Raw genomic sequence first — 22,667 nt, forward strand, 5'->3', positions numbered from 1 at the left:
CAGGGTTCAGGTACCAGGTGTGTGTGCGTAACTAGATCCATCCGCACAGGCGAGCATAGCTCGGGTACTAGTTAGAACGCACCAGAGCCATTGAATACAGCCATTGAAAACATTTTGTAAGAGAAAATGAGACTTTTCTGAGACTCTGAAATGCACGCGTCATGATGTTTTAGAAATCCACATCCTAAAAATTCAAATCAGAAGAATTGGAGCCAAAAATAGAGGCAACATATTTTTGGGCTCTTAAAAATTATAATACAGAATAATAAATATGTAGGAGAGAATATAGGTACCCAACTCATTATTATAAAGGAAACCATTTGTATTTGGTACTTTTGTACAACAGTTTATTTACAGTGTTAACAGGGTTAGTGTGTGAGAGAGCACAAAGAGCAGACTGTCCTGTGACTGTGCTTAGCACTGACATTCAAACCGTCACAACATGCTCAAACTCAAAAAGGGGCCAGCCTTAGAGAAATGACTAAAACCATGGTCATAAGGAGTCAAAATTAAAAAGATGAATGTATACCGTTGGCGTTATCAAGAAAAAAATAAATAAAAATGGCATCTGCTGGAAATACATGGAGGAAAGAATCTGGAGACTAAGCAGCATCTTCATCAAACCAGCTAAATGGTCTGAATTTTAACACTTTTGGGTGTGTCACTCCCAAATAACAGGCACAACACACTGACAGACACAAAGAGATGACAAGCACATGTAAAGGCACACAGAGACACAGCACTTAAAAACAAAACGTTCACATTGCTGAAATATATATGGATCTGGGACGATTGCAGGTGTGGTCAGAACATTCACGGTCTCGTTGGAGAGGCCCAGGGAGCTGTAGGCGGTACGTTTCCAGTTGACCTGTTGGCTGAGTGAGATTTCTAGGAGCCACGAGATCAAAACACTGTTCTTTTGAGCAGGTTCCTCATCAAGCGCTGCTCATCAACTTTGTCAAACTGTTCTAACTTTCAAGATAAAAAAAAGTTCTCCCCCTTTGAAATTCTTCATGTCACGTGAAACAATAACATTAACTTTCGTCCATCTTCAGAGCGTGTATGGTACACTCCCCCTCTCTGTTTAACAGATGGATGTGATGGATGTGGTTGGATCTCAGTCAGAATCAGGAAGAAAGTTTTGCAGGGTCTTTATTTCTTGAAAAAGGCGTTGCGGGTGAAGGTGTACCACAGGTGAGATGGCTTCCGCTTGGGTTCAGCCAATGTGAACACCTGTTGTTGAGGCACACTGGTTGGCACGGTAACATGTCGTTGATGGATCGGGTGCAGGGATTGTTGGTGGGGCGGGATGGAACCAGAGTAGCCAATTGCTAGAAAATAAAAATGAACATAAAATATGACTGACCAAAGAAAAAGAAAAACTATATAAAAGACAAAGACTATTTTTAAAGACAAATGGACAGTAACTGAAACAAATCGTGTGCACTGTAAAGCTTTTTCTACGAACACTGGTTAAACTTACTCTTCATTTTCCCCTTTTTGGATTTTCTCGCATTGAAGATCGCCTGTTTCCTCTGCGCTTCGCTAATCTTCATACCTGTCAAGATAAAATAGAATCACAATTCAGCCCAATTACCCCTCATATCACCTGCTTCTCCCAACCCTACCCCCCTTCCCCCTACCTCATCCCCCTAAACCTCCTTTCCTCTCCCTCGTCTCTCACCCATCTCCTGGTCCTCCTTGACCCTGTGTCTCTCCCTGGCAAAGGCCTGCAGCCACATCTGCTTGTCCTGGGTCTTCCTGCAGCACAGCATGCCCAGGCTCTCCAGGGTGGCGGCGTGGCGGAGGCGCAGGGCGTTCCGCAGGTTCAGGCCCAGATCCGGGTCTCTGCCGTCGGGCAGCTCCACCACCTCCGTCTGGTCCATGTCCAGCCGGCCGCGGTAGTGCAGCAGGTCGCGCCTCAGCACGTCCTTCTTGCAGAACACCAGCTGGTGGTCAAACAGGAAGAAGCTGCGTTGCTGAGTCTTGCCCTGCCGCACCACGCGGGTCAGCTCCCCGGAGTGGATCAGCTCCGAGCTGCGCTCCAGGATGTCAGCTCCCTGCAAGGCCGCCAACAAAGACCACACGTCAAGTCCCTCCACAGCTCAGGCCCTATCCATCCTTCCTAATCCTCGTCCAAATCCTCGAATTTACCACACAGTCTTTGTATTCTGGTTCCTAAAGTGCTTAGCATGGTGTTGTATACAAGTGATTAGAAAATCCCGCAAAACATAATTCTGTTCCTTTGGCCAGCATAGCCGGGGTTATGTACAAAGTGTAAAGGGTTCTAATGACCTCCCAGTGAAGGATGTCCACCTGCCAGTGAGCTATGGCCTCCACGCTCTCCAGCCTCCTCTTGCTCTCGTTGATGAGGCTCGCTACGTTCTTCATCGCCTCGTACGCGTCGCTCACTCCGCTGTGGTCGCTGCGAGCAGCAACGTTACCGAGCACACCAATGAAAGAGACGGTTTATTTTGCTTCATTATTGAAATAGGATAAATACAAAAGGAAAGAGTTTGTAGTTTTAAGCATTAATGTATGCCGACAACCGACACTCGGGGGGGGTCAAGACACCCAGGCCTACCTGTGGTCTTTGGGGGTGTATTTGAGCAGCTCCCCGAGCTGCAGGGGGTACTTGCAGATCTTCTGGACAGGCGTGAGAAGGAAGCCAGCGATGGAAATGTCAATCATCTGCTGGAGGAGACGGCACGCCTCGAAGAAGTGCTTGTAGCGGCCCAGCTTCATGAGGCGGTGCAGCTCGCCGGACGCAGCCGGGTGGGTGTTACAGTACTCGGAGTAGATCGAGAAGCCTTCTCCCTGAGACACGGAGGGCAGGGGAGGCAGTGTGCGTTAGAGATTTCATTTCATGGGTGGCTGGGAATGTTACCAGCTTGGTTAACGTCTGCGGTCAGTGGTGCGTGCAGTACCTGGAGGAGAAAACAGGCTCCTATCTCGCTCAGATGAGGCTCCTCCTTGTTGTATTTCTTCTCCAGGTCTTTGAGGAACTGCCTCTGGAACTTGTAAATATCCTCGATGTTGCTGAAGATGGTCTTCAGCTGCGGCTCGGTGAACATGTTCGGACGTTTCCGACACTGGCGAATGTAACCCTACAAACGCATACCGGGACCCAGATACATGAGTGTCGGCAATGTGAAAATGATACCAGGAGAGGGCGCCAAAAGGCCAGTAAGAGTATGAACGCTTAACATTTTGAGAGTGTATCCCCTCAGAGAAAATACTTTAGATATTAAAGGTTAGGATTGAACAGAACTAATTCCAAGTCAAATGGTGGTGGTGGTGGTGACCTCACCTCGCATATGTCTCTGAGGTGTTTGATGTAGATGCGCTCTGTGTTCATAATCTCTTTGATGACGTTGGTCCTCATCTGCTCCCTGTGCTGGGTGCTGTGTGTGTCTCTGGGGACAGGGTCCAGGTCCACAGTGTTCTCCACACACTCTCCCCCAGAGTCCTCCTCCTGGTTTACACGCACCTGTCACACACAAACACACACAGTCAGCAAACATTAGATTCACAGCCTGTCGAAGCTCAATATTATATTACCATCCAACACCAAACATTCAGACATATAAATGTCAAAATATAAGCTACACTCAATTTATGAAGTTTACATCCTGTTTTACTTAGTCCTGAACCAAACAGTCACATCCTTTCCACACACAAAGTCACCAACACGGCTATTACACCAGTCACCCAACTGCCAATCAACTGACCTCACCATGGTAACGCCAGCCTGCCCTAAATAAGACCCAACTGTCAATCAACATCAGTTGCCCCAGAAACCAGCCAAAACCTTCACCGCTTCATGGACACACACTCTATAGGGGGGCGTGTCTGGAGCTGGGCCAGTTGACAAGACCTTTTGGTGCTGCAGTGTTGGGTAAACATCAATTGGACATGGGGGATCAGACTGGTCCACTTACCCTGACAAAGCTGGAGGGGAACCAGGCTTCGCAGTCTCCTCCCATACCCCACCACCAGTCCTTGTGGGACACATCCAGCACGCGGATCACATCCCCAGCCTTGAAGGCCAGTTCCTGCTCCTCCATGGTCACATGGTCCCACAGCGCCTCCGCATACACAGCAATGCCCAAGCCAATCCACTGATACACACAGAGACACACACACAGAGACACACACACAGAGACACACACACACACACACACAGAGACACACACACAGAGACACACACACGGGCAGAAAATATTTGCGATTACATGCGCGGAAAAGTTCATGTTCTACAAGATTACATCTGGACTGGGGCTCTGAGATCAGGAAAAATTCTGAAGCAGATCACACAATCTCACGCCCTGGGCAAATGTCATGTTCAAAACTGGAACTTAATCAGGCACACATGTTTTAAGGGGAACACACTGCCCATGTCCTACTTTTTATTATCTGGGTTGAAATTCGGAGAAAAGTGATTCACAACACGCAACCTCCATTACACCCACACCCACACACCCCTTGACACATGTACATACCTCATTTAGAGCGGACAGTTCCACCCCAGACTGAAGATAGGGAGAAACGTCTGTGAGCTCGTCGAAGCTCCCGTCTTCTTCGCTCACGCTGTCGTCCAGCACGGCCTCATGGCCTCCCTCTGCGAAAAGAGACACAGGGATGACAACAAGTCAGAGACACGCATCTCTCACTTATACCATCAAGGTCACTCGGAGGCTTCAGTTTGAAAAAAACACACGAAAAAACTGATTAAGTCTTCTAAAAACACACACACACACTTACTCTCCCAAACCCCCTCACTCGACATACTCTTCAAAGCTCCCTGCCTCTCCCACAAACACACAGACACAAACTCTTCCAAGGCGTTTGTTCCCCCTCTCCTGCTCTAGTCCCTCTCCCCCTCACCGCTCAGGACTCTGTGCAGCTTGCGTCTTCCCAGGCGGTCCAGTCCGATTGGGGTGCTCTGGGAGAAGGTGGAGGGGCGGAACCTGGCAGACACGGCCCTGTAGGGGGGAACCTGGTGGGAGGGGACTGGGGGCCGGGACAGGGGCTGGGTGGGGGGGGGCGACAGTGTGAGAAAGTTTTTACAGTTATACAAAACAAAACGGAGTAATATTGGACCGTAAGCATAACAAGCCCCACAAGCAATATTTGACCTATTATACTTTGGGGTTATAGAGAGTACATTATCCAGAGGGCCTGACACAGATCTCACAGCTGAAACTCAGGCTGAAAACGTAATCACAGAAGGCTTTCCGGGACGTTATTTCCATCCCAGAGAACAAGACAATGAAAGGGGAGTCTTACCGAGGGGAGTCTGTCCTCTCTCTCCTCGGCACCAGGCGGACCAAACATGTCAACTCCTCCAATCACAGACATCGGCCGTCTCCTCCCTCTCTGGACATCCCCGTTCATGTTAAATCCCTCCGGGTCCTCCATCTGCATGGCTCCGCCATTGCTTTTGTAGTCCTGTCTGGCTGTTCCATTTGTAGTCCTCTCCTCAAGATGCAGTTCCGCCTCCTCCTCAGGAATAGAGTACTTCCTGGACACCAGCTGGCCGTAGTCGGAGATTGGCCGAGGCCTTGTTCGCCCCGCCCTCCGTTTTGGATTGACAGACGAAGAAGACGGCGTTTCCGTGGCTGCGGGCGTTTCCGTGGCTGCGGGCGTTTCCGTGGCTGCGGGCGTTTCCGTGGCGCCAGCTGCCTCAGATGATGTGGGGGATTCTGGGAAGCCATTAGCAGGAGGATTGGACTCGTCCTGAAGGGGGGCTTCCCTCTGCTGGAGGGCTCGCGTAGTCTTGGGTTAAAAGGCAGACAGAACGTTAAGGGGGGTCAGTAAGAGACAACTGTAAGACTTACAGGAAGCCGTATCTTCCTCAGGGAGATAAAAAAGGGCCAGTAGAAAAGGTCGAATTTTAGTAAAGGGCAGGTTCTGTTAATCAAAAACAGAGCCGGGCGTTTGTTCGACGTGTCATAGTCATGGTTAGGCGCCATTTTCTTAGAACCAATTTGACTTTGAAATGTAGTGTGTGTTTGTTTGATGAAACACAGCACTGATTTCAAGGATTACAGTGGAGATTTGTGACCTACAGCTTTGCGACTGATACAACTGGGAGCAACAAGAGCTATAACACGAACATTCACTTAACTGCTACCTGTAACTCAATAAACAAGTTAATACACAACTGCTAAACCACTGTCTCAAGTGGTTTTGTTTACTTACATTCGGTTCATCTGGGTCTGACCTGGTCCATATACACTGGAAAGGCACACAGTGGATAAGCACCATTGCAACACACACACACTCAAACAAACACAGGCCTTTGACCAAAAAGCCTTGTTCTCCTTGTCCTCTTTAAATAAAGACGTTTTTCTGCTCCCGGGTCTCCATCTCCCGTTCTGCCACTCTTCCAGCAGGTACACCAGAAACAGCGTCTCTCCTCAGCCCTGTCCCTCTCTGACCCCCCTCTCTGACCCCCACCACACTGGGTGTCTGTCCCGTCTCTCCTGCCTTCCTGAGTCTGATAGTCTGCTCTCCTAGACCTGCAGGCTGGCTGGCTGGATGGACTTTGGTCAGGTGGACTGCTGCCCAAGAAGGGAGGGACGGAGGGAGGGGGGCAGGTTAGAGTGGAGGGGGAGGGAGGGGGGGGCAGGTTAGAGTGGAGGGGGAGGGAGGGGGGGGAGGTTAGAGTGGAGGGGGAGGGAGGGAGGGGGGGGCAGGTTAGAGTGGAGGGGGAGGGAGGGGGGGGAGGTTAGAGTGGAGGGGGAGGGAGGGAGGGAGGGGGGGGCAGGTTAGAGTGGAGGGGGAGGGAGGGGGGGGAGGTTAGAGTGGAGGGGGAGGGAGGGAGGGAGGGGGGGGCAGGTTAGAGTAGAGGTGGAGGCCAACACTGCTTACAGCCACCCAGCCATAGCTATGGGAGCTCCATCGCTTGTGCAATGGGACAGTAGCCATAAACAGGCTAATGGTTAACTCTGCCTGCTCCCTCCACATCTCCGTCTCCATGTGACCTTCTCCATGTGACCTGGATGTGGGCGTCAATAAATCACTGACAAGAGGGCCATTGCAAATACACACTGTCAAACGAGCAGGAGGCATTGGACCAACCAGATGAGTTGTTGGGCTTGACGGACAGCAGGCGTAACCAATCGCCCGCTGTGTTTATTGGAATGACACAGCAGTCGAGGACTGGACCAACGGCACGAGTCATAGGGTTTGTGGCTCCAGCAGCTGGAATTGTTCCAGTTAAATCAGGTCGATATGTTTAGGTAGGGAATCTCAATGCAAAACCACTTCATAAACCGCTGCTATCTGTGCCACGGTGTTCCATTTCCAGAGCAAGGGTCAATGTCATTGGGGTTTATGAGGACAATTGGTTTGAATCATCTTACTACATTCATTGATAAGAATAAGATTGGTTTATGTCCAATGCCCTTGCTGTTACATACTTCTGTACATGACCTGCTGTTCTTACCCAGAACTCATCAGAAGTCTCCCTTTGATTCCTGTTTATGTGACCACTGATGCCAGAGACCTAATGTTGGCTACCACAATTTCAAGCCTTTAGAGTAGGCATCCACCTAGATAGCCACTTCTTCTCTTACCTCATCAGCTTGTGACATGCTCTCCTCCTGGTCGCCGCAGGGCCGCCCCCAGAGGGCTGGAGGGGCATGGCGCCCCGCTCCCCGCCCGTCTCCCAGGCCCTCCTGAGGGGCGCTCGCCTCCGCCAGGGAGGCTCCCTGGGCCTGGGCGCTCGGGGGAGAGGGGGTCACTATGGGTTGATCCAGAGTAGGGAAGCCCGAGGTGAGGTCTGATCCTCTCACAGCCTCCGTGGGGACTGGGCTAATGAGGACCTGGTGCAGGAAGGTGGTGTCGTCCTGGGGCTGGGGGTGTGGCAGCGACGTAGCGTCTTCTGGAGGGGGAGGGTGTACGCTGGGCGCGTGGTCGAGGCTGACGGTGGACAGCGGCCGTTTGTCCGGTCGGGTCCTGCCAGGAGACGGCCGGCGCAGGCGGTCGCCGGCGGGAAGGCACGGGGTGCGGCGGGAGTAGTCGTCGTGGAGACGGCTGAGCGGCGACAAGGGGGAGGTGGGGGAGGGGCTGGGGGAGGGGCTGGTTCTGCGGCGGACGGTGAGGTCTGTCATGCTGCCCACCAGTTTCAGCATGTGGCCCTTGGCCCTCAGGGGACTCCTCCAGCGGCCGGGGCTGCGGCCCCTCTGCGCCACAGAAGGGGAGCCGGCTGGCCCCTCATCGCCTGGGGGACAGTCGGCCCCGGGGGGCCCTGGGGAGCCTGGCCGGGGCGAGGGAGGGGCGGGCGAGGTAGGGGAGGTGGGCGAGGTAGGGGAGGGGGGCGAGGGAGAGGAGGGGGGCGAGGGAGAGGAGGGGGAGGTGGCCTTGCGTCTCAGCTGGCTCTTGAAGAGGTGCAGGTTGTCAGCGCTCCTGCTCAGTCTGCTCAGAATGTTCCTGTTTGCGTTTCCGCCCCCGCCCTCCTCTGAGTGGAGGTTGGCCTCTGATCCCGACCCCAGGGTCGGCTTCTGATTGGTCGTGACGCCCCGGTCCAAACTCCCCAGCTGTTTCCCCTGTCCCGTGTCGAGCAGCAGGATGCGTCCTGCTCCGTACGCTCGTCGGATACTCTGGGAGAAACGAGTGTTCCTCTGCAACCCTCCTTCCTCCTCCTCCTCCTCCTCCTCATTCTCTGAGCCATAGGGACTTATCGCAACAAACTGCGAAGCTAGTTGATTGGCGCCATTCTTCTGCCCTGGGTAACGATTGGTCGAAACGACGCCATTGACCCTGTCTTGATGGGCTTCCGGGGCAGACTGTCCATCCTGATTGGCTGTCCCTCGGCTCTGAATGCCCTGGAGAACTGAGGAGCGGAGCTTCTTGAAGGAGCCCAAGACCCCCGGGGCAAGCAGGCCCGGCCAGGCCTGGGTCCCACTGCTGCCGTGGGTGCCCTGAAGGGAGGAGGGCGTCTCAGGAGCCCGGCTCTGCCCAGAGAGGGTGCTTTTCCTCTGGCTGGAGAAGAGCTTCATGATCCTGGAGCTGTAGGGCTTGGCTTCAGGGTGGCCTGTGACAGGGCCGGGCCAGGCGGTACTGTTCAGCCCGTTGATCCTGTGTGGGTCAGGGTTCAGCGGCTGCACATCAGCCCCACACGCAGGCGGTCGGGACGGGGGCGGGGTCTGCTCCACGTGTCCTTGGAGAGGGTAGATGTCACTGAGGGGACGGACCAGGCCTGGGAGCTGGAAGTGTGGGTCATCTATGGAGGAGGGAAGGCAGGAGAGGGAATCCTCAGTGTTGGACAAGGCTCCATCCTTCTGTCCTGCCTGAGTAGAGAGAAAACAGTCAGGCTACCGGTGGAACCCATTGTCTAGATGGATGAGAGTGGAAAGACCCCAAGGTGTATTGCTTAAAACAACAGCAGGAGAGTTGATGCTGGAAAACTGAGAAAGGGACAAGAAAATACTTTTTTTATGTTCAAGATGGAGACGTGCTAGTGGCAGCCGCTCCTGTGATTCTAAAATAAATTAAACTCCTTTAAAAGCCCTCCTTTCCAGTGCAGTTCAGTAAGTGAGAAATCGACGTCATTCTTGCCGTGTCATCATTCTGAAATTCAGAGAACATGCCATCACACACAGCTGCTGAACAGACACAAGGAGTGTGAGAAACTGTGTGGGGGAGATCATTTGTCACAGCGATAATGCTATGCATTCTTCCCTTAACCGGCATGTGAAAAGTGAACGTTCCCAAGAAACGCTTTTCAGAATCACTGTGTTTACGTTGAGTCAGTAGCTGCTCAGTGTTGACTCCCTTTTGTGCAGGGACACTTACAGTGTGTGCTTAAGAGTGTGTCGGAGGGCCTGCGTATCCGTGTGTGTGTGTGTACAGTATGTGTGAGCAACAGAAGAAGACATAGGAAGTATGCAGTGTGTGTGGGAGTGTAGCCTAGGTTTCCTAGGCTAAAGGAGAGAGACAGGAGAGAGGGGAGAGAGAGAGGAGACAGAGAAGGGATAGGAGAGAGAAACTGAGAAAAAGAGAGGAACAGAGAGAGAGAGAGAGAGAGAGAGAGAGAGAGAGAGAGAATCAGAGAGAAAGAGAGAAACAGAGGGAGCTATGTGCATGTTTTCCAGGGCAGTGTGTTTTCTCTCCTCCCCTGGAGAGTAAGGCCCGGGTGGGGAGGAGACTGAGCGGGCTGTGAGGAAGGAGAACAGCAGTTAATGCAGCACACTCTTTGATGAGAGGCTTTGCGGGCATGACTAAGCAATGAGAATCGCTAATCCATTGTGATTAATGCAACAAATTGGCCGCTTTCCTCCGGAGTGGGCCGAAGGGAGAGGTGAGCGGGAAGGAGAGAGGGGAACGGTCCAGACGCCCATCCACCTCCGTCCTCCATCTCGAGGGGAACTGAGTCGCAGAACCTCATGTTCTCCAGCTGAGAACCCTAACCTCTCAGAGGCTCTCCTTGGATCCCAGATCTGAACCTCTGTCTCTCAGTCTCTCTCTCTGACTCTCAGAGAGACAGTCTCTCTGTCAGTCTCTCCCCCCCCCCCCCTCTCCCTCATCAGTGAGTCACCCTGGCAAGACCATATCTTTTAATTGAGCAACATCAAAAGGAATCGTACAGTTACTAGTCACTCTCACTTTTGTCCTCCTAGGCAGGCCTCTCGCTATGCCTCTGAAGGAGTTTGTTGATATACCCCCTTCACCAGATGGACTATCTCAGGCCTAATTCTCCTCTTGGGCTGCTCCTCTTAGTTTAACCAACTCACTCATTCACTCTCACTCCAAACATAAAACAGAGAGCAGCCAGGCACCAACACTGAAACTTGTAAACACAACTGAGATATGTTGAGGCGTAGGTTACCAGCTAAGCCTGTTTCCAGGCCCAGGTTTTGACTTATATCCAGCCTCTTCTCTTGAATCTGCTTGATATTTTGGAATGAGATCAGGGTGAGGTCTACTTTAGGCTGACTTCCAATCAGATGAAAAGCTGATATGTAGAAACTCACACAGCCTCTATTTTGTATTTTTGTTTTTTACAAACCCTATCTAATATAATCCCCACCTTATCTGCCTCTGCCATCCACACAGGACCCCTATGCCCACTGACGCCAGCAGTCACAGCCCAGTTACCATCTGCAACACTTGGCAGGTCCAGATCACACAGGTGAGGGAGCGATCCCATTTCATAGGGAGAGTCACGTAGGCTGGATATTGAATCGAGGAGACCTAGACTCCACGCATCAAGTCACAGCCTCATAAATGGAGCTGAAGTCACTGGCTTTCAGATCTGTGTTCTTAGCCCACTCTAAAACAACGGTTTTCAGAGAAATATTTTGCACTGTTGCAAAACGCTCCTTTCCGCTTGTGTGTGGTTTGGGCTTAAGGCTAAACGATACTGCACTAAAGATAACCTAAGAGATTCACTTTTACTGTCGAGTATTAAGATAGTCTTCCGACCTCCTTCCTCCACTGTTTACAGAGAGGCCCCCAGCCCAGTGTTTCTGAGGCTCTGTGTTTCTGAGGCACAGTGTTTCTCAGGCTCAGTGTTTCTGAGGCTCAGTGTTTCTCGGGCCCTGTGTTTCTCAGGCTCAGTGTTTCTGAGGCTCAGTGTTTCTGAGGCTCAGTGTTTCAGTGTTTCTGAGGCTCAGTGTTTCTGACGCTCAGTGTTTCAGTGACTCAGTGTTTCTGAGGCTCAGTGTTTCTGAGGCTCAGTGTTTCTGAGGCTCAGTGTTTCTCAGGCTCAGTGTTTCTCAGGCTCAGTGTTTCTGAGGCTCAGTGTTTCTGAGGCTCAGTGTTTCAGTGTTTCTGAGGCTCAGTGTTTCAATGTTTCTGAGGCTCAGTGTTTCAGTGTTTCTGAGGCTCAGTGTTTCAGCGTTTCTCAGGCTCAGTGTTTCTGAGGCTCAGTGTTTCAGTGTTTCTGAGGCTCAGTGTTTCAGTGTTTCTGAGGCTCAGTGTTTCAGTGTTTCTGATGCTCAGTGTTTCTGAGGCTCAGTGTTTCTCAAGATCAGTGTTTCTGAGGCTGCTTGCTAAGCGGCGGCTCCTCCATGTGGGACCTCTGCTTCTCCAGAGTTCATTAAGCGCTCAGGACGAGCCCCCCCCCACACAAGTGCCAGCTGGAGCCAGCCTCAGATTACACTCCCAGAGTGGATGACTGTTCACACACACAACATGTATTAAACTTGAACCAAAACATGGACGTGGGGGGGGGGGGTATTTTCCTCTACCTCCCCCCCCCCCCTCACACACACAAACACACTAGACAAAGATATCCTTTCCCATAAAATTCACGCAGGAGGAACAAAGAGAAAGGCACTCTCTAGCATCTACTACATTCCTTTTGGGCTGGAAGTTTTATACAAGAGCCATAAACACCACACAACCATTAGTGAACTCCTGCCCCCAATTCACCTCCAGGGAGGTACAGCATGCCCCCAGGCTAGGCTCATGCTAATTATGGCGAGACAGAAATATTGCGGTTGTACTACAGGCTTTATTCTGCATTTTTCAAAATTTCTTAATAAGTTCAGAAAGAGACAAATAACCCTACAGCAGTCCAGCTGGCCTTCCTCAGCCGGCTGTAGCCTACTTGTCTGAGAGTTTGAACCCTGCTTGCTTGCAAGCTAGTTAAGCTACAACAACAGTGAAGAGAACTCAACGGGCATGCTGAGCCAAATGATCTAAAAGTCAAGTAAACATAGTGCTTCCACGTTGGAAACATGTTTTGTATGTAAGTGTGTAATTTGTGTTTGTGTGTCTCATCTCTCTAAGATCTCTGAGGAAATACTGAAAGAGACTTGAATGACTTTACTGTCCAGCCAATGCTTCAGAAAAGAGTGTGTGTGTGTGTGTGTCTGTGTGTGTGTGTTCCTCTTGTCTTCCAATACTAATCTGATTACGAGGGCTTTGCTAGTCTGCAAAGCACTGGTTTCATCTTTAAGATAATCACACAGAGTACTATTCAGCAAAATCAACTAAAACTATGATACTCTGAATGGTGTAATGAAGTCTAATCTACGGTGGGGAAAGATGGGACAAATGATAAAAATGGCTGAAATGTAATTATGTAATTAATACACTGCCCATTTTTTGGTAGCAATATAATCTGCCTCCTATGATATCATATGGTTGTCCAGGCCTCATATTTCAAGGGAAAAGGGAAGCTTCTCCGTGTCTTCCTCAGGTTACATTTACATTTAGTCATTTAGCAGACGCTCTTATCCAGAGTGACTTACAGTAAGTACAGGGACATTCCCCCTGAGGCAAGTAGGGGGAAGTGCCTTGCCCAAGGACACAACATCATTTGGCACGGAGGGAATCGATCCGGCAACCTTCTGATTACTAGCCCGACTCCCTCACCGCTCAGCCATCTGACTCCATTTTTCAAGGGAAAAGGAAAGCTTCTCCGTGTCTTCCTCAGGTTAGGGCTTTAACAGTAGGCTTGCCTTGTGATGAAATCTCATATCTTGTATTGACCCACTTCCTTTTTTTGGACCAATGCAGATATGGAGAACACGCCCCCTTTAACGTGAGAAGCCAGGTACAGCAAAGGATCTGGGAGTGTCAACCACTCACTCTTCCACTAAATAACTCACCTGATCTCCTGTGGTTTGTCATAGAAAATCTAGCACCTAGAAACTTAAAACCACACAGAGCACCAACCTTAAAGGGGACAAAACCCAACCGCCACTTAGTAGACGGTCAAATATTTGTTAAATAAACAAAACATGATCAATCATGATTAGTAAATATCTAATGAGATATCAGATCCAACCACAAGCTCAAAGGCGTTACAAACAGCCCATATTGTGTGTGGCAAGCAGGGTATCAGGCTACCTATCAACACAACCCTACAAAATAGGAGGTGGAACTCTGGAAATTGTTAGGAGACAGAGTTAAACTGATCAACTTTTGACAAAGTTGTCCGGAGGTTCTTACTTTGTAGCCTATATGGATAGAATTATCTACACAACCTCCTTTTTAGTTGGATTTTACATAAACATACCTCCAGCTTTAACCCTTTCATGGGGCACCGACAAAGTTGCATTACAATTTCTAACGTTCAATATAGGCAAGGATAGGCCAATCTGTAGTAGCTGCGTTTTACAGTGGACTTGAACAAATGCACCCTGGTTTGGTTGGTCAGAAAAACTATCCGTTCCATATCGTGTGCGTTCTGACGACTGAATCGTGCAAGTTTTGTTTTACTGCAGTGACAGTCATTCTTTTTTAAATATTGTACTTTTTGATGTGTAAAAAGGTTGAGGTTTAGATGAGGCTTAGATGCTAAGGCAATTATGCAATGTAACCCTGTCAAATAAGCCCGCCAAGTATGTGGAAGTAAATAATGCTTATTTATTTGTTCATTTCATTAACTAGATTTCGCCATAAACCTCTTACTTTGTAGTTGCCCCAGTACCCACCCCCTTCATCACCTAGTCTAATGAGAGGCACTACGCTGCCTGCATCTCCAACATCACCATAACAACCGGGGCTATAATGCACCACAATAACCCCCCTCTACAGCCCGTTCAAGACAACACAAGCTGAAAAGTCAGTTACAACACAAATCACACCGATCGAATAGAAACCGATGATTGATGGAATGTAACGACCGACTCAGTCAACAACCATCAGCCGATTTCAATCTTGTATCACGTGAAAAACAGCAGCTTGCGTGCATGTTTATTAACTTTTTTCTTACCCTCCTCATAGTCGACGAGGTTGTCCGGTGATACCGCAGTAGTACCGAGGTATTTTACATCAACAACCGAGCAGCTGTTTTAGTAGGTTAGCCATCGGCAACTTGACCGAAAAGGCTGAGCTACTTGGAGGTCCAAAGGTCCGTCGAGTTTTACAATATATAGTTACATGGGGAAACATGTCGGAAGTGGGTGGCTAGCTAGCTGCTGCTGTACAAACTCTTGCAACATATTGTTTTTTAGATAAACGGCTAACTTGCTCTTTGCAAAGTAACGTTGGCTAACGCAAGCACTAGCAATCTGACTCAAAAGTTCGTCCCTTCCAGTACTTAACTGAAAACTCGTATATTGAACGATTCCAATAAATAATACCATCCGATTTGACAATGCAATTTGATGAATAAAATATTGCCAATTTTCACAAAGATAGCAGAAATCCGTTGAGGCTCATGAGTAGCACTCTAATGCTCAATTCTTTCAGACCAAGACCAAGGCGACTTGAGAAGCGCTAGCATCATCGGTGCACTTGTTGCAGTGATTGCTTGTAGGCGGAGCCATGGAATAGCAGCCTGTCTGAAAGGATGGTTTGAGTTTTTGACCGCAACACGACCATACAGACGTTAACCAATCAAGACGCATCCAAATGTGACCACGTAGAGTAAACCACGCCTACAGTTGGATGTGGTCCATTGAGAGAGAAAAAATAGCAATGCCATGAAGGATGATGCCGACGACAAGCGTTTCCTCCTACATTTTCCGGATTTGTTTGATAGATTATCTAGACAGGATCTTCCAGTTGTTGAGAAGAATAGAAAAACTGACGTTTTTCCTCATACCTTTGTCATCATCTTATTCCTTCTCCCTTACCTGGAAGTTCAAGTAAACATTTTACACCTTTAAAAAAATATTCTGTCTGGCACATTCCTCAGGTCTATAAATAGAAAATGAAAGACTGGGAAGCTTGGAAAGAACTACACAGAACTTTGCCCCCAAAATGTTTAATTTCAGTTGTTTAATACCACAATAGAGCTGTAAAACAAGCAACAGTATATCAAATCACAAAACAGATTTTTGTGAAAACAATAAAAAGCTAATAATTTCAGACAGAACACAGAATTAGAGTCTATTCAATTGCTCTAGCATTAAAAATGCCACTTATAAACACTGATTTAAATCACACAAAACATTTTTTTCACAAATGCATCATCACATACACATGACTAGACTTCTTCAATAACGGTCTGCAAAGTCAACCATCCTCCATCAGACACCAAAGATCAGGAACCCAGAGAAGGTGGTGTCATCATCCTCATCGGCAAACAGCCCGTTGAAGAGCTCACCCCCAGCCACCTGCAGCCACACCTTGTCCCCCACCTCCAGGTGTAACACGGTGCCCCCAGAAGCCTGGTCTTCGCTGCTCTGGTAGTTGTCCGTGGTGTGGATGACCTTCGCGCTGTTTTTCACCAGGGCTACCTTCACGTTGCGGGAGAACACGGTGATGTGATAGGTGAAGTAGTAGGCTCCGGCCTCCGCGCAAGTGAACCGGCCCGTCTTGGGGTCGTAGTGATTTTGCCGGTTGTAGAGGATTTTGTCAAACCGGATGGGTGCATTGGCCGCTGGGAGTTTGGATTGTTCGGTAAGACCGACGGAAAAGGCGCTTTTGGGGAGAACGAATGTGTCCCCCTTTTCACCCTTCTCTCCGGATTCTCCCCTTGCCCCTCTATCCCCCCGATAGCCTATGCTGCCTTTGTTGCCTGGTGGGCCAAAATCTCCTTTGGGACCAGGTCGTCCTGGAGGTCCTATGGGCCCCTGGATACCTCGGTCCCCTTGATATCCGATTTCCCCCTTCGGGCCCTCTGGCCCTATAGGCCCCACATCTCCCTTGAGCCCAGGGGGTCCTGGTAATCCAAGCTCCCCCTTGGGGCCCTTCAGACCCAAAGGCCCCGGGACGCCCTGGGGGCCCATCTTACCTGGAACCCCCCTTTCTCCATTCTCTCCCCGCCTGCCTTTAGGTCCGACTAGACCTTCTGTACCTGTAAATCACATAAATTCATTTTGTGGTAACCGAGACAATAACTCATCAAAATGAGGTTGAACACGGAAGAGTAACTAGAAATACATGTTCTTGTCACATGACAGATCACCTTTCAGTGATGTCATTGATCTGCCTTTTTAAGTGTTCTTACCAATGTCCCCCTTGTCTCCTTTGGATCCATCCAGTCCCTTTGGTCCGCTGGCACCCATTTCACCTTTTAACAAATTAACAAAAAAATGCAAAATCATTTTGCGAAAAACACCTACTGAATGCATGCAAGTAGATGACAAGTATGCATAATCAACAAAAACAAAGATACTCAAAACCTCTCTGATCTCACCTCTGTCTCCCTTTTCACCTTTAAACCCATCCCGGCCATCTCGGCCCGGCAAGCCATTGTGGCCAGGATCTCCTGGTATTCCTGGATGTCCACAAGCAAATGCACTCTTCTTGGGATCTTCATCTGCTGCCCCGCTCTGCACCACCACCAGGAGGAGGAGCAGAGCGATGCAGGGGCGCTGCTCCAGCATGGGCCCTCTAAAGCCTTCGCTTCGACACCAAACCGCCTGATACACGATGCTTATTAAACGCGATGCACCACACACACAGTGTCACACACGACTGTGCTCGCCTCACATCTCAGGGGAGTCCGCACAGACACACAAACGCAGCTGAAGACACGTCCACACAGGGCACACGCTGAGTAGAGAGGGAAGAACAAAGTTGAACGAGAAGGAGACTAAACACCAATCAGATTCTCATGCACTTTACCAGAACCATTTGTGACATCATACTGCTCAGCCAGCTGTCCAATTGGTGTGACAGGAATCTTGGATTACTTATTCTGTCCTCCTCTATGGTTCATTGCTTTTTGCCCTTGACCTTCTATGCTTCTCCATTTTGAGTCAAGGTAATGATCAGCCAAACTTGACCAATGCAATTTCAGAATACAATTCTCCATAGTTCATATTCATAGAACCTGTATCCATGTCTCTCCACTTAATAAAGTTGGCATCCCATAGATGATTGTGCAACTTTTGCTATGTAATTCTATTCAAAATGAAAGACATAGGAAAATGTGATTCACTTTGATGTCATATTTGTACTGGCTGAGATTTGATTTAGTTTGCTTTATCTAGAATGTCAGAGCATCAATCGCTACCGGTTAGTAAATGAAGTCAACAAGCACACAACACAAGGAACCCTTTAGATGTGGGGATGGTCATTCATGCATGCTTTTTTCATTGCATTCATTTAAAACATTGATACTTAAATGCTGTTAACAGCTTGACCCCATAATTAAACTAATGTTATAAACTATGACTTTTTAAATTGGTGTTTTACAGCCTCACCTCCAAATAGCCCAGTTGATTGCGCTTGTCAGGCAACATTCTCCTTTTCTTAATAGAGCTAGGACTAAGATGCACTTACAAAATACATAACTGCAACTGTTTATTTCATGAATTTATTTGTCAATATCCTCTACACACAAGCCTTTATATATAAACATATTAAATAATGTAAACTTGACAGAACATTAAAAAACACTTTTATTCAAGCACTATCCTGGTATTAACAAGTAACCAAATAATCAGAGCCTCTCTTTCATATGTGGCGGCTATTACACAATCATTAAGTGGCCTGAGCTCAAAACATACATGAACACAGATTTAACAAAAACAGAACGCAAGTTAAAGGGCATACCACAGAATTAACACAACTCATGAGTATCCTCGTTTGAAGGCCAGTACTGTACGGAACAGGAAATAGTTACTTAAGTCACTTACAATAAATGACATCTTGTTTTGTGAACCAGGCACAATGTGATGTTGATTTGGTTACAGCAGGTACTGCAACAAGTTGTCGGACTAGACAGTAGAGGCACAACCCTTCATCGAGTCACTTTGAAGTAAAAGTGAAAGCATGAACAGCTACACTCCTCGAGTCCTCGTAGTGAACCCAACCAAAGCAATAAACTATGACACAACACATTTTCTGTAAAAAAAATAAAATAAATGATAAAACATGCCATCCTAATGCATTTCTGCTGTGATGTATAGACCATGTGTAAAGTACAATTTAGCTTGTGTACCGATATTCTGAATTCAAGTTGCTTTTTTCTGTCAGGCACCACTAGCTGAGCCATATGGCAGGATGTAAGACAGGCCCATGAGGTAGGGTCACTCGAGAATAGGGAATAAGCATTAAGCAGTCGAGGTCTATGGGATTTAGGAAGAGATTAGGGAGAATGGGGAACTGTTTTGTATAGGAAGAAACAGCAAAGAAACAGTGGAATCCATCGATTAAGCTTCGAGAAGCATGGAGGTGTTTGGCTTTGTCGCGGTAGGGGGGGAGCACAGGCTGGCATCCTTATCCAGCGGGAGCTGATCCTACATGATCTGCCGGTGCATGCCGTAGCCTGTCATACCAGACTGGGAGGCCCCACGGTTGCTGCCCATCTGCAAGCCAATCAAACTCTGGCCCTGCCGAAGCTGTTCCTCAGAAAACTCCCTCCGATTCCCCTGGGCTTTCCTACACAGTGGCAACATAGGGGCATGGAAGTCAGCTAAGGTTAAGGTTAGAAGCCCCTGCATTCAGTCCTGAAAAGGTGAGTTGATCGTCTACATTGAGATGATGATGATAGAATACGTTGGTTCAGTCACAATAGGGTAATTGAAAACACAGTTTTGACATAAGACATTCATAGTGAAACACAAGAGGGAATTAGGTTACATACAGAACTGAAAGTTCTCTCCTTACCTGTGGAACCAGTCACGGTCACCACGGTAATGCCCGTCGTCCTTGGTGACAGCAACATTGCCCAGAGCCATCAGGGTTCGCTGAACAGCAGCCATGTCTTTCCCTGTGACCAAAGACACACACCTCACAAACAATGAACTCCACCCAGACAGCTTGGAAGATACACAACATTCCTGCAAACAGGTTACTGTTGTTGTTGAAATATTCAAAGTATTTTCATACAATACTTTGACCTATGCATGCAAGTGTGTGCGTTACATAATTATGTTGTTACATTAAGCTGTCATTATTGTGATGGTTAGCTTCATTAGTATGCTGTTTGTAGATTAGGGAGTATAGACAGAGATGATGGAGGCTGAGTAATGTTTTACAACTGCAGCAAGAGACTCTTCAATAAATCATAACCCCACCCTCCTTACCTTCCCAGAGGTCCACAGTCTGGAAAATGTCTGTTGTATTGACACCGTAGGCCTCGGCTGCTTGAAGGAACTGGGAGATTTTCTCCATCTGCTTGAAGGCCATCTGGGTCTCTGGAATCTTCTTTATGGGCTCCTTACCCCTTGGGTAAAGACTGTTGATGAGCCTACAAAGGATCTGAAATAACAAGACAAAGAGATAGAGAGAAAGAGGGAGAAAGAGAGAGAGACAAACAGATAGACGACAAAACCAAATGACAGTTTATTTTTTAATTTAGACATACATTGTTCTTTCACAATATTCCACAGTAATTTGGAATACTGACAGTTCCATCCATGAGCCAGGTCTGAAAACTCTGCTTTCCAGGCTGTGGCCGCTCCATGTTCCCTCCACACTGGGCTACAATCCAGTCCAGCAGCCTGGCCTCAAGGTCCTGGTCGTACTTCTGATCAATCTTCTCCTGCACCTCCCTGCTCAGCCCGTAGCTGGGTCCTCTGTTAGCCATGTCTGCCTGCTCAGTCTCACTGATGCTGGAAGAAAATGATAGAAAATTGATTTTCAAGTTATCTAAAAATGTCCCACTTCTGAAAATCTCCCACTGCAATTTGGGGATTTATGCGACTCTCTGATTCCAACATCGGTTAGAGAAAGGAGAATATAAAACTAATTGTAATTCGCAAAAGATAAATAATGGAAAAGATCACGTGTTTTTAATCAATGCAATCAATTTAACTGATTTCCTGTCCTTTTCCAATTCGTTCTCTTCCATTCAGTACCGCTGTTGTGTCCCTAAAAGAACAGTCACATAAGGCGTGTCCCTGGAGACTGGGCTGGAAGGGTGTGGTCCTGAGCATCTGTCCCGTACAGACACATACTAAAGAGATGCGTGATAGCCAAACATACCTATTTTAATCTAGTGATAACAATAAAATATCAAAGCAATTGTATATTCTTGGCTAAAGCCTACTGAACAAACTATAAACTTTTATAGTGCAAAGAAAGAAAATGCGTATCACTAGGATTATGGATTGAAATGTGTCTATCCTCCTTTGTTGAAGGGTAATATCTGGCTTAAAGCCACCAAGTTTTTCCAATTCAGCATAAAATACAATCAATGACGTTACACGTGCGAATAAAAACGAATGCGTCATGCTTCGATTAAACCTATAACAGAATAGAAGCTATACAATTGCACTACACTTACTGAAGTGAGAAGGAGATGCTTTTTCTTTCCGTTCCGTACCGTTGGGTTAATTCCGCTGAACTGGGCAGGGCAGAGGATGCTAAAGTGCTGAAGCATCCATGAAGCGCGGCAACGGCGCGTGTGAGCGTGCGTGCGAGTATATGAGACGAATCTGAGCTCAGTGTCCGGTAGCGGCACGTCACCCGTTTTATACGCGGGTGCCTAAAGGAGGTGGTCCCTTGAGATGCCTGATACAGAATGCGACATGACACCACTCTAGGGCAAACCCTGTCGAAGCTTATATCAACTGACCACAATACAACCGAGTGTTTTCTCAGTTTTGTACTACTACTTTTGTATTCTTGTATTCTTCTACCTTCTAAGCTACCTGGCCTAAAACGAGATGCACATGGCATTGACCATTACACTTCCTTGCAACCTGTCTCAGTTTCAATGCTGAGAGCGATTGCTCAGTTTTAATTATGTTAGAGCTTATTGAGTTGGATGTCTGCTCTGTCAGGCTGGTGCAGTGAGAGCACAGTACAGTTCCTCGTGTACTGCAAGCAAATGATATTCTATTCTACACTTGAATAACATTCTACACCAAAGATATGAGGAATAAGGCAAAATAAGAGTATTTTCAGAGTCAAATGTAAACGAAGTTTATGGGTGAGTTACATTGTTTATTAAACTGTACACATCAACCCAGTCACAGTTAAGGTAATCTGTCAAATTCTCACATTATACAGTTTGTAAAGACTTATGATGTATTTCCTGATCTTTAATATATCCTGATCTTTAATATATCATCCCCAGTACTTGTCATTTTAGGATTTTTCCTTAAACATGTTAATCCATTCCAGATATATTGATTTACACCCATCTCTTTTTCACACTCTGAAGCCTGGACATGGGAATTATGTCCTATGGGTTATGTTTGGATGGGGAGTTGACTGATTGCATACCTTCCCTATAGGAGTGAAAGGTCAAAGCAGCACTTAGCAGATCTGAGAGTGTTACTGCTGCCTGCGACGTTTCGGCCCATTGAACACAGAGGTCCACCGGCCAATCACGTTAATCAACGGTGTACTGGGTGCCACACAACTAGGCTTGGTTGAAAGACCTAATACGGATACAGTATTGGTTTAATGGGATGTTCTGCCCCTAAATCAATTAGACGCAGCTACATTACACAAAACCATTTCTTATTGTAATCTCAACCTACCAATCTAACCTATAAGACCATAGGGAATGGGTTCCTCAGCTAATTGCATTTCCTGAGGTCGTTGGTTCCTTCCCTACGTTTGTGGCTGCGTGTTCTCCTACGTAACTGCATTGATTTGGATGCAGGGAGAGAACGTTTTTTACGTCAGTGACAACATTCCCATCAGATGCTCTCAGAGGGTTGAAGATATACCTATTTCTGTGTGTATGACACCCAAGGTGGTTCCATCGAGGTGTAGGGCATGGCTGGAGAAACTGTGGGAGAAGACACAGAGGAGACCTGCACTGGGGTGTGCAGAGGCTTTATTGGCCAGGGTGATGGATGGTAAAAAAAGGCACAGGAGAGGCACAGCTCAGGTCAAAAGGACCAGGA

The 22,667-nt window shown here is 47.9% G+C and overlaps 3 protein-coding genes across 6 annotated transcripts; all 3 read right to left on the reverse strand.

Annotated features, from left to right (window-relative positions):
* Positions 1-325: 325 nt before the first annotated feature.
* spata13 (spermatogenesis associated 13) lies at positions 326-15,247 on the reverse strand. 2 transcript variants are annotated; one of them, XM_047023505.1, is made up of 14 exons: positions 14,678-15,247; positions 7,584-9,299; positions 6,205-6,240; positions 5,290-5,778; positions 4,888-5,032; positions 4,503-4,621; positions 3,942-4,121; positions 3,311-3,490; positions 2,928-3,107; positions 2,585-2,817; positions 2,296-2,425; positions 1,685-2,060; positions 1,484-1,558; positions 326-1,331 (listed from the first exon to the last, which is right to left on the reverse strand). In XM_047023505.1, the coding sequence occupies exons 1-14, from the start codon at positions 14,684-14,686 to the stop codon at positions 1,153-1,155; spliced, it is 4,047 nt and encodes a 1,348-aa protein (XP_046879461.1). In that variant the 5' UTR covers positions 14,687-15,247; the 3' UTR covers positions 326-1,152. The 2 variants fall into 2 exon arrangements, with proteins under 2 accessions (XP_046879461.1, XP_046879463.1); XM_047023507.1 differs by lacking the exon at positions 6,205-6,240.
* A 447-nt stretch (positions 15,248-15,694) lies between these two features.
* Positions 15,695-17,415, reverse strand: c1qtnf9 (C1q and TNF related 9). The gene is made up of 3 exons (XM_047023572.1): positions 17,051-17,415; positions 16,862-16,924; positions 15,695-16,708 (listed from the first exon to the last, which is right to left on the reverse strand). Exons 1-3 carry the CDS (start codon positions 17,238-17,240, stop codon positions 15,939-15,941), a joined length of 1,023 nt encoding a protein of 340 aa, XP_046879528.1. The 5' UTR covers positions 17,241-17,415; the 3' UTR covers positions 15,695-15,938.
* Positions 17,416-18,174: 759 nt separating this feature from the next.
* Positions 18,175-22,570, reverse strand: tagln3b (transgelin 3b). 3 transcript variants are annotated; one of them, XM_047023575.1, is made up of 5 exons: positions 22,488-22,570; positions 20,213-20,417; positions 19,890-20,064; positions 19,471-19,573; positions 18,175-19,242 (listed from the first exon to the last, which is right to left on the reverse strand). In XM_047023575.1, exons 2-5 carry the CDS (start codon positions 20,390-20,392, stop codon positions 19,101-19,103), a joined length of 600 nt encoding a protein of 199 aa, XP_046879531.1. In that variant the 5' UTR covers positions 20,393-20,417; positions 22,488-22,570; the 3' UTR covers positions 18,175-19,100. The 3 variants fall into 3 exon arrangements, with proteins under 3 accessions (XP_046879531.1, XP_046879529.1, XP_046879530.1); XM_047023573.1 differs by lacking the exon at positions 22,488-22,570 and adding an exon at positions 21,092-22,006; XM_047023574.1 differs by lacking the exon at positions 22,488-22,570 and adding an exon at positions 21,092-22,006 and having other exon boundaries at positions 19,158-19,242; positions 19,448-19,573.
* Between the last annotated feature and the right edge of the window lie 97 nt (positions 22,571-22,667).

This window comes from Hypomesus transpacificus, chromosome 8 (genome assembly GCF_021917145.1).
Source record: "Hypomesus transpacificus isolate Combined female chromosome 8, fHypTra1, whole genome shotgun sequence".
NCBI classification, from domain to species: Eukaryota; Metazoa; Chordata; class Actinopteri; order Osmeriformes; family Osmeridae; genus Hypomesus; species Hypomesus transpacificus.